General features: G+C 29.6%; 1 protein-coding gene across 1 annotated transcript in view; it reads left to right on the top strand.

Annotated features, from left to right (window-relative positions):
- Positions 1-12559, top strand: part of LOC144957718 (tetratricopeptide repeat protein 21B-like) — a gene marked incomplete in the record, with an annotated part of 41726 nt that overhangs the window by 11717 nt on the left and 17450 nt on the right. Inside the window, 7 exon segments of the mRNA XM_078889101.1 lie at positions 1204-1326; positions 2084-2251; positions 4044-4151; positions 4495-4587; positions 5050-5337; positions 6057-6704; positions 7828-7959. Of these exon segments, the coding sequence (XP_078745227.1) occupies positions 1204-1326; positions 2084-2251; positions 4044-4151; positions 4495-4587; positions 5050-5337; positions 6057-6704; positions 7828-7959 (1560 nt within the window).

Raw genomic sequence — 12559 nt, 5'->3', positions numbered from 1 at the left:
CCCGGGAAACCTTCCGATCGAAAGAAAAATTGTCATAGACCACATAGCCGCAATAAAAAAATGATGTTACGATGTGTATGGTCCACCAGAGGAGGGAGAGGAGGTCTTAACAAAACACATCATGTCAGGTTAAACTATTTCTCACCCAAATGAACAGGTTTTGTCTTTGACTTAGATTAACCCTCTCCTTACCGACCATAGAAAAATCGTTACGATCCAACCAGCACTTTTATCATTCAGATTAAATTTGTGAATCACACAATTTAAAGAAAAATGTTTTATTTTAGCTATAAAACAATTGTGGTGTAGAGTTCATTTTTCTGATCAATATTATGTATAGAATGTATTTGTTGCTTTTCTGTTTGAGTAAGACAAAAAATATATTTGTGTTGGGTGGGTGTGAAATTTTGGGGAAAATTCTGAAATTCGCTGGTAAGGAACGGGTTAAACAACTCAGGGGACATTTCTATACATGCCATACGGCTTGGTACCACAACTCTCCAGACTTAAAACAACTCAGGGGACATTTCTATACACACCATACGACTTGGTACCACAACTCTCCAGACTTAAAACAACTCAGGTGACATTTCTATACATATTATACGGCTTGGTACCACAACTCTCCAGACTTAAAACAACTCAGGGGACATTTTGATACATACCATACGACTTGGTACCACAACTCTCCAGATTAAAACAACTCAGGGAACATTTCTATACATACCATACGGCTTGGTACCACAACTCTTCAGACTTAAAACAACTCAGGTGACATTTCTATACATACTATACGACTAGGTACCACAACTCTTCAGACTTAAAACAACTCAGGTGACATTTCTATACATACCATGTGACTTGGTACCACAACTCTCCAGACTTAACTGTATGGGCCTCTGACAGAGCTGAGGAAGACAATCACATTCCTTCACCAACTAGACATCCAAACGTGAAGGCATTTTGATGGGGAATGAAGAAGAAGAAGAATATAGCTTATTTTCACAATTTCACAAGAAACAAAAAAAAAAAGAAACACTTTTTCAAAATGAACAAAACCAAAAAGGATTAACTTTTATCTACTTAATGGGCTTAAAGTGCTTTACAGAGAGTCCATTGTTCTGTTTGAGGGATAGCATGAAATGTTACTGCTTTAATGGTTATATTAAACCAGTTGTTTTTTTGTATTTTTCTCATCAACAGTGTGGTCGGAATTCTCTGGTTCTACAACAGACCTGTGTTTTGGTAGAAAGGGCGATGGGATTGGACAATCATAGTGCAGAAGTAGCCAATGAAATGGGGAGTCAGTATGTCATGCAAGGAAAGGTAATTCAAGCAATTCTTACTGAATAAATGTAACTGCTGCCTCCTGTCCTCAACCTTTGTCTGGTATTTTTTTTTCTCCATTTATTTTATTGTGTTAAATGATAAAAGATTTTTAAAAATCTTATTCCATTATTTTTCCTCTTTCGATTAAAAAAAAAAATATATTTGGAGACTGGGAACTTTTAAACGTGGATATCAATATGTAAAAGTTTTTGTTTTTTTAAACTGTAAATAATTTTTTAAATGTCTCCTTACAATGATGATTTTTCATCATCCATATTTATTGGTTTTTGTTTACATTTGAACGGCGTCATGAAATGTTCCAGAGCAGCCTTGTAAATTAAATACAAAACGATCAGACTTTGATTTAGCATCAATTAATTCATTGGTTTGTTTATCAGTTTGTTTATTTACAGTTAGAATGCCATGGCGTTTTGTAGAGCTGCCATGCATATAAATAATAATAAATAAATAAATAAGAACATTTATATTGTGTCTATCCACCAATTAACCATGCCCAATGTGCTTCGCATTGTTTTATTTATTCCACCAGCAGACTATAAGGAACCATATTTCAATTTAATTCAGTACCAGTCACTTGTTAGGTGTCCTTTTTGTACTAGCACTCTGTCAGCCAGGTACTCATTCACATCTGAGTCAAAAAGACTAATTGCAAGACTATCAAACGTCGACTTATCATTGATTGTATCATTTATTTGTTTGTTATTTATTTGTTTGTTTGTTTGTTTGTTTACAGTTGAAGGATGCTATGAAGTGCTACAGAGCTGCCATGCAGATTGACGAGACGAGCGTGATAGCTCTCACAGGCATTATTGGGTGTCAGTTACAGATGGGGCACATTGACGAAGCAGCACAGCAGTTGGAATTTTTACAAGAGATTCAACACAGCATAGGACGTACAGCTGTGAGTTACTATATAATCCTTTGTGCACTGGGGTTTTTTACGTCATATTTTACCGTTTTCACCAAGAGAGCAGTAACAGTGATGTGCTGCTATATGGTCAAATAAATAACAATGTGAAATTGAATGTAAGCTTCAATTTAATTACAAAAGCAGATCAAATGAACGTTTCAGGTTTCCCCTTTATCAACAAAACAGGATGAATGAAACACTACAGATGAGTGAGATAATGTGGTAATGTCCATTTGATCTGTTTTTGTAATTAAATTGAAGCTTACATTCAATTTCACATTGTTATTTATTTCTTCAAGCTTCGAGCAGCAACATATACATTATGGTCAAGTAGTACGACAGTTGCCTTCAAACCAGAAGGTCCAGGCTTTGAGTCCTGCTCTGAGCAGTGCATAGTTGAGTCCTTGGAAAAGGCTCTTCACTCATATTCTCTCACCGTATCCAGGTGTAAAATGATTAACAGGCATCTTGTCTTATTCCATAAACAGGGTATGGCTTAATTTCATTACAATCCAACAGATGCTTTGTATATATATATATATATATATTGTTTTTGTTTTGTTTTTTAATTTATTTTTTGGTTTTTTTTTTATCATTATATATGGGGTGTGGTCCAAACAAGATGTATTCATATTTGAAATAGTTGGACTGTTCTTTTCTTTTGTCTTTTTATACAATTGTGATCGGTTCCATTTACTTGGACTTGCTGCAACAGTCCCTTATACCAAGCGTTAGAGAATTCTTTATTGATGAGTTTTATTTTCAACAAGATGGGACACCCCCACGTTACCATTGCATTGTTAGGTCCTTTCTGGACTAGCTCTTGGCAAACAGGTGGATTGGACAAATAATATAATAATAATAATAATAATATAATAATAATAATAATAATATAATAATAATAATAATAATAATAATAATAATAATAATATCTTTATTGTCCAAATAGGCAATTATTGTTAGGTTACAGCTCTTGTAATAGGGGAAAAAACTAATTAAAATAGTAGTAATAATGATGATAATAATACTGATAGTAATGATGATAATAATAAAATAATAATAATAATAATAATAATAATAATAATAATAATAATAATAGTAACAATAATAATATTAATAATAATAATAATAATATGATGATGATGATGATAATAATAATAATAATAATAATAATAATAATAATAATAATAATAATAATAATAATAATAATAATAATAATAATAGTAACAATAATAATATTAATAACAACAATAATGATGATGATGATGATAATAATAATAATATAATAATAATAATAATAATAATAATAATAATAATAATAATAATAGTAACAATAATAATATTAATAACAACAATAATGATGATGATAATAATAATAACAAAGAGGTAGTGTTGAATAGCCTCCCCTTTCACCAGACACACTCACTCCACGAGATTTTTTTTTCTTTTTGAGATACTTAAAAAGACAAAGTTTATGCTAGGAAACTTGTTACAGCTGGTGAATTGAAAGCAGCCATTGAACGTGAACGTGCCCAAAGACCGAGAGTGTGCGATGATTCCGTTGCTTAGCATTATCCAGCAGCGTCTGGACCAAAATGGCCGCACGTTTTCAGACCAGGCAGTGAAAAAAAAAATTAAATAATAGATATTTTTATACTTTTGAAATAATTGAATTTGATTAAATCCCATGTTTACAATTATTTTTAATGTGTACAAATTTCTTGAGACATCCTGTATAATACAGTATATATATATATTTCATTTATGTTGAATTGTGTTCCAGGAATTGGCCTACCTGTCCAGTGTTTTGGCCACCAAGCGTGGAAGGAGTCCTGACAAAGCCATGGAACTTCTCAACGAAGCCATAGAGTTACACTTTGCTGGACTCAAGGTTGGTTTCTCAGATTTTCCACATAAGATAACATCGGGGTTGGAGGGGAGGAGGTGAGGGGAATGAAAAGGGGTTCTGCCTTTGGCCAAATTTGGATATTTTAAATCTGAAATTTTTAGTAACATGCATGAAAATTTTTTAAAAATTTTTATCACTAATTGTCTGTCTCTAAAATGGAATACACCATATTTATTGTGCAGCATTTTAAGTGTAATTAGAACATATAGATGTCATCATCATCATCATTATCATCATTATGTGTATTATTCAAGAGGTGTTTAAATGTGGTCAATGATGATGCAAAGAGTAAATGGTCATTTGTCTTACAAATTTTATTCTGCAGGGTTTGCCATTGGGTCTGAATTACTATTGTAAGCTAAATCCTGATTTCCTTCTTCAAGTCATCAAAGACTATCTCCAGTTCGGGCCTCAGACGGTGAGAGAAATTATTGATTTAGATAAAGCATGTTCTTTTTTTCTTTTCTTTTTTTTTGTTGTTGTTTGTTTTTTGGGGGTTTTTTGTTTTGTTTTTTTTTGCTTTTTTTAACTGAAAATATTGAACAAAAATGAATGCATCAGCTTCCAGAAAAAGAAATTAATAGGTAACTACGAACATTTTGTGTCAAAATCCTTATTCAGCCAACAGTAATAAAGTATTTAAATTGTAATACCCACAATACATATTGTAATACCATGTGTAGTATTTTTGTTGTTAGCTGATAAAAAAGGTTAAAGCCTGAAACTATGCAATGCAGAAGATTAAGAAGAAGAAGAATGATATGGTACAGCTCAAGACGCACAAAGTATAATCAGCTATAGTTTCAATGCATCTGAAACAACATTTAAAAATATGTTCAAATAAATATGCGTTTATTTATGTAATTATTCATCTATTCAGCCGACACAATCCGGCCAGCCAATCAGCCCCGTCTTGAAAAGATGCCACCAAGTCTTAGACCCTTTGACCAGAGCCGTGTCTGGACTCATGGAGGGTCTTTTCCTGATGTCAAAGGTCAAGTTCCTGGCTGGTGACGTTGGGGCAGCCCAGACAACCTTGCAACACTGTTTAGACCAGGATGCCACATTCTCAGACGCCCACGTCCTCATGGCTCAGATTCACCTCAGCCAGAATAACTTCAAACTGGCCAACCAGTCTTTAGAAGTCGGACTTAGCTACAATTTCCAGGTTTGTTAATTCTTTTATTGTGATTGACTGACTAACTGACATAAAGTCTTCTGGTGAAATCTGACTTCAAAGCTTCAGCCGTTTCTCTTATTCTTGTGGATTATTCTCCAATTGTCTCTGCGCTGTGCCTTTTCTATGATATTTGATAGCTCTGCCAGTAATGTTAACCTGGATTTGTTTTAAATCACGAGCGAGAGTTAGAGGTCTTTGGCTGTCCCCTAGCTCTTTTGAATGTTGTAAACCAAACAACAAATTGTCTTTTTGGACATTTCCTCGGATCTGCAATTTTGGAGTCAAGGGAGGAATTTCCTCCTTTAAAAGAAAATGTCGTTTCCCCCAATCAAGTGTGCTGGCAGTAAGAGACTTGATGTGTGGTGGAACAAATAGGTGCTGTTTCTCACTCTCCTCAAGTTAGTTAGAGTATCAATGATAGTTTATCGTCTTAGCTGCTCTAAAAAAAAGGTGGGAAGGGGAGGGGTTAATGCACTAAAAATTAGGCTTAAAGGTAATCATTCAAAATTTTCCTCTTTTTTTACTCTTTGTCACCATCAGCACTGATTATTATTGTTGGTATATTAGTATTGTTATTATTATAATTATTATTATGATTATAATTATTATTATTATTATTATTATTATTATTATTATTATTATTATTATTATTATTATTATTATTATTATTATTATTATTATTATTATTATTATTATTATTATTATAGGTCAGAGACCATCCCTTGTATCATCTCATAAGAGCTCGCATCCTAAAGAAGCAAGGGGACATGGCCGAGGCTGTGAAAACCTTGACCATGGCTATGTCTCTCCCAGGAGTCAAAACGGCTGGAGTCAAACCCGACAAGAAAGTCCGAGGGGCTCAAATCGGCGTCAACGACAGAGTCTCCGTATACCTGGAACTCGCCGAGGCTCACCGACTTCAAAATGAACAGCACGAAGCTGCTAAAGTCATGCAGGACGCTATCAACGAGTTCCAAGGAACTCCTGAAGAGGTCAGGATTCTTATCGCCAATGCCGAACTCTCCTTGGCCAGAGGGGATGTTGAAATGGCGCTAGGTATGTTGCGAAATGTGTCCCCTGATCAGTCGTACTTTGTTGAAGCTCGAGAGAAGATGGCAAACATTTATCTTACACATCGTAAGGACAAGCGTCTCTATGCCAGCTGTTACAGGGAATTGGTCGACAAACATCCGAGCACTCACACCTGTCTTTTGTTGGGGGATGCTTACATGAGTATCCAGGAGCCTGAGAAAGCCATCGAGGTGTACGAGTCTGCCCTGAAACGGAACCCTAAAGATGCTGGTCTGGCCACTAAGATTGGACAGGCCCTTGTCAAAACACACAATTATGGAAAGGTAATATTTTAAAATTATTTTTTTTTAAATATTGATTTATTGGAAACAGCTATATAAAATGTGACCCTTCGTCTCAAATCGGTATTATGTCGGGATGGACCAGATGCTAAAAAGTCAAATTATAGTTAAACTTGTCAAAAATATGAAACGTTGGTATTTACCACAGTAAAATATGATATTCCTTCTCCTGTATAAAGCATATAAACTCAAATTAAGCATGATATTTCTGGCTACAAATTTCATTATAAGCATCTTAATCATCCCGACTTAATACTGTTTTGAGATGAAGGGTCACAAATGTCAAATCAATGTAAATTGAACACCCATCTGTTAAGGTTAAAGAAAGTTTGAGTTTTTATATAGTGCAATAACTACTAAATGTGCTGAAAGTGATTTACAATGGGTCCCAAGCCAACAGCGACATGTAACATGTAGGATGAGAGATGATGCCTATAAGGCGCTATTACAATATTTTTTTCGACAGAGACAACTCTTGTTACCTGATACTCATTTTACACTTGAGTAAAGTGAGAGAAATTGAGTAGTAAGCACTTGTGTAAAGTGAGAGAATGTGAGAAATAAGCACTTGAGTAAAGTGAGAGAATATGAGTAAAAAGTCTTTTCCAAGGACTCAACTTTGCACCACCATAGCAGGATTTGAAGCAGGATCCTCAAGTAAGAATGATGCAAGTTTCATACCACATTACCACACAATTATAGCAAAGAAACATTTTGCCCGTGTTATTATTATAGTAACGAAAGAGTGAAAATGGAGAGGCTTCGTATGGGAACAAAACAGACAATGGACGTTTCGGGTACAAACCCTTCGTCAGCACACCAAAACACAAATTAACGTGTATTGTGCTGAAGAAGGGTTTGTACCCGAAATGTCCATTGTCTGTTTTGTTCCCATACGAAGCCTCTCCATTTTCACTCTTTCGCTAGTATTCTACGATCACCGGCTTCAGGCAGCCCCTACCGTTATTATTATAGGGAATTTACCAGTTATTTCTTTTTGACCAAATTTGTTGATTGATAACAAGATACCTCAGTCAGTTGTAGACATCACATATATCCTAGAAGTTGATACAAACAATTTTGTTATTTAATCTTTTCCTTATAGGCCATCAACTATTATGAAGCTTCCCTGAAAGGTGGAGGAGAAGCCAGTCTCAGATACGACCTAGCAGAGTTACTGCTGAAACTGCAACAGTACGACAAAGCTGAGAAAGTACTTAGAACAGCTTTGGAACAGGTATTTTTGCAATGAGTAAATTTTACAAAACATGTTGATATATTATTTATATTGAGTGTAGTCATAACTCAAGGATAATGCTCTACATGTAATAAGAATATATTTGTAAATATTGGAATTTTGAGTAAATTTTTACAAAACATGTTGATATATTATTTATATTGTATTGATTGTAGTCATAACTCAAGGATAATGCTCTACATGTAATAAGAATATATTTGTAAATATTGGAATTTTGAGTAAATTTTTACAAAACATGTTGATATATTATTTATATTGTATTGATTGTAGTCATAACTCAATGATGATGCTCTACTTGTAATAAGAATATATTTGTAAATATTGGAATTTTGAGTAAATTTTACAAAACATGTTGATATATTATTTATATTGTATTGATTGTAGTCATAACTCAATGATGATGCTCTACTTGTAATAAGAATATATTTGTAAATATTGGAATTTTGAGTAAATTTTTACAAAACATGTTGATATATTATTTATATTGTATTGATTGTAGTCATAACTCAATGATGATGCTCTACTTGTAATAAGAATATATTTGTAAATATTGGAATTTTGAGTAAATTTTTACAAAACATGTTGATATATTATTTATATTGTATTGATTGTAGTCATAACTCAATGATGATGCTCTACATGTAATAAGAATATATTTGTAAATATTGGAATTTTGAGTAAATTTTTACAAAACATTTGATATATTATTTATATTGTATTGATTGTAGTCATAACTCAAGGATGATGCTCTACATGTAATAAGAATATATTTGTAAATATTGGAATTTTGAGTAAATTTTTACAAAACATGTTGATATATTATTTATATTGTATTGATTGTAGTCATAACTCAATGATGATGCTCTACTTGTAATAAGAATATATTTGTAAATATTGGAATTTTGAGTAAATTTTACAAAACATGTTGATATATTATTTATATTGTATTGATTGTAGTCATAACTCAATGATGATGCTCTACTTGTAATAAGAATATATTTGTAAATATTGGAATTTTGAGTAAATTTTTACAAAACATGTTGATATATTATTTATATTGTATTGATTGTAGTCATAACTCAATGATGATGCTCTACTTGTAATAAGAATATATTTGTAAATATTGGAATTTTGAGTAAATTTTACAAAACATGTTGATATATTATTTATATTGTATTGATTGTAGTCATAACTCAATGATGATGCTCTACTTGTAATAAGAATATATTTGTAAATATTGGAATTTTGAGTAAATTTTTACAAAACATGTTGATATATTATTTATATTGTATTGATTGTAGTCATAACTCAATGATGATGCTCTACTTGTAATAAGAATATATTTGTAAATATTGGAATTTTGAGTAAATTTTTACAAAACATGTTGATATATTATTTATATTGTATTGATTGTAGTCATAACTCAATGATGATGCTCTACATGTAATAAGAATATATTTGTAAATATTGGAATTTTGAGTAAATTTTTACAAAACATGTTGATATATTATTTATATTGTATTGATTGTAGTCATAACTCAAGGATGATGCTCTACATGTAATAAGAATATATTTGTAAATATTGGAATTTTGAGTAAATTTTTACAAAACATGTTGATATATTATTTATATTGTATTGATTGTAGTCATAACTCAATGATGATGCTCTACTTGTAATAAGAATATATTTGTAATTATTGGAATTTTGAGTAAATTTTACAAAACATGTTGATATATTATTTATATTGTATTGATTGTAGTCATAACTCAATGATGATGCTCTACTTGTAATAAGAATATATTTGTAAATATTGGAATTTTGAGTAAATTTTTACAAAACATGTTGATATATTATTTATATTGTATTGATTGTAGTCATAACTCAATGATGATGCTCTACTTGTAATAAGAATATATTTGTAAATATTGGAATTTTGAGTAAATTTTTACAAAACATGTTGATATATTATTTATATTGTATTGATTGTAGTCATAACTCAATGATGATGCTCTACTTGTAATAAGAATATATTTGTAAATATTGGAATTTTGAGTAAATTTTTTCAAAACATGTTGATATATTATTTATATTGTATTGATTGTAGTCATAACTCAATGATGATGCTCTACTTGTAATAAGAATATATTTGTAAATATTGGAATTTTGAGTAAATTTTTACAAAACATGTTGATATATTATTTATATTGTATTGATTGTAGTCATAACTCAATGATGATGCTCTACTTGTAATAAGAATATATTTGTAAATATTGGAATTTTGAGTAAATTTTTACAAAACATGTTGATATATTATTTATATTGTATTGATTGTAGTCATAACTCAATGATGATGCTCTACTTGTAATAAGAATATATTTGTAAATATTGGAATTTTGAGTAAATTTTTACAAAACATGTTGATATATTATTTATATTGTATTGATTGTAGTCATAACTCAATGATGATGCTCTACTTGTAATAAGAATATATTTGTAAATATTGGAATTTTGAGTAAATTTTTACAAAACATGTTGATATATTATTTATATTGTATTGATTGTAGTCATAACTCAATGATGATGCTCTACTTGTAATAAGAATATATTTGTAAATATTGGAATTTTGAGTAAATTTTTACAAAACATGTTGATATATTATTTATATTGTATTGATTGTAGTCATAACTCAATGATGATGCTCTACTTGTAATAAGAATATATTTGTAAATATTGGAATTTTGAGTAAATTTTTACAAAACATGTTGATATATTATTTATATTGTATTGATTGTAGTCATAACTCAATGATGATGCTCTACTTGTAATAAGAATATATTTGTAAATATTGGAATTTTGAGTAAATTTTTACAAAACATGTTGATATATTATTTATATTGTATTGATTGTAGTCATAACTCAATGATGATGCTCTACTTGTAATAAGAATATATTTGTAAATATTGGAATTTTGAGTAAATTTTTACAAAACATGTTGATATATTATTTATATTGTATTGATTGTAGTCATAACTCAATGATGATGCTCTACATGTAATAAGAATATATTTGTAAATATTGGAATTTTGAGTAAATTTTTACAAAACATGTTGATATATTATTTATATTGTATTGATTGTAGTCATAACTCAAGGATGATGCTCTACATGTAATAAGAATATATTTGTAAATATTGGAATTTTGAGTAAATTTTTACAAAACATGTTGATATATTATTTATATTGTATTGATTGTAGTCATAACTCAATGATGATGCTCTACTTTAATAAGAATATATTTGTAATTATTGGAATTTGAGTAAATTTTACAAAACATGTTGATATATTATTTATATTGTATTGATTGTAGTCATAACTCAATGATGATGCTCTACTTGTAATAAGAATATATTTGTAATATTGGAATTTTGAGTAAATTTTTACAAAACATGTTGATATATTATTTATATTGTATTGATTGTAGTCATAACTCAATGATGATGCTCTACTTGTAATAAGAATATATTTGTAAATATTGGAATTTTGAGTAAATTTTTACAAAACATGTTGATATATTATTTATATTGTATTGATTGTAGTCATAACTCAATGATGATGCTCTACTTGTAATAAGAATATATTTGTAAATATTGGAATTTTGAGTAAATTTTTTCAAAACATGTTGATATATTATTTATATTGTATTGATTGTAGTCATAACTCAATGATGATGCTCTACTTGTAATAAGAATATATTTGTAAATATTGGAATTTTGAGTAAATTTTTACAAAACATGTTGATATATTATTTATATTGTATTGATTGTAGTCATAACTCAATGATGATGCTCTACTTGTAATAAGAATATATTTGTAAATTTTGGAATTTTGAGTAAATTTTTACAAAACATGTTGATATATTATTTATATTGTATTGATTGTAGTCATAACTCAATGATGATGCTCTACTTGTAATAAGAATATATTTGTAAATATTGGAATTTTGAGTAAATTTTTACAAAACATGTTGATATATTATTTATATTGTATTGATTGTAGTCATAACTCAATGATGATGCTCTACTTGTAATAAGAATATATTTGTAAATATTGGAATTTTGAGTAAATTTTTACAAAACATGTTGATATATTATTTATATTGTATTGATTGTAGTCATAACTCAATGATGATGCTCTACTTGTAATAAGAATATATTTGTAAATATTGGAATTTTGAGTAAATTTTTACAAAACATGTTGATATATTATTTATATTGTATTGATTGTAGTCATAACTCAATGATGATGCTCTACTTGTAATAAGAATATATTTGTAAATATTGGAATTTTGAGTAAATTTTTACAAAACATGTTGATATATTATTTATATTGTATTGATTGTAGTCATAACTCAATGATGATGCTCTACTTGTAATAAGAATATATTTGTAAATATTGGAATTTTGAGTAAATTTTTACAAAACATGTTGATATATTATTTATATTGTATTGATTGTAGTCATAACTCAATGATGATGCTCTACTTGTAATAAGAATATATTTGTAAATATTGGAATTTTGA

The sequence above is a fragment of the Berghia stephanieae genome, chromosome 12, assembly GCF_034508935.2.
Source record: "Berghia stephanieae isolate SIO BIC M18660-M18661 chromosome 12, UCSD_Bste_1.3, whole genome shotgun sequence".
NCBI lineage: Eukaryota > Metazoa > Mollusca > Gastropoda > Nudibranchia > Aeolidiidae > Berghia > Berghia stephanieae.
This window is presented reverse-complemented; position numbering and strand designations above follow the sequence as displayed.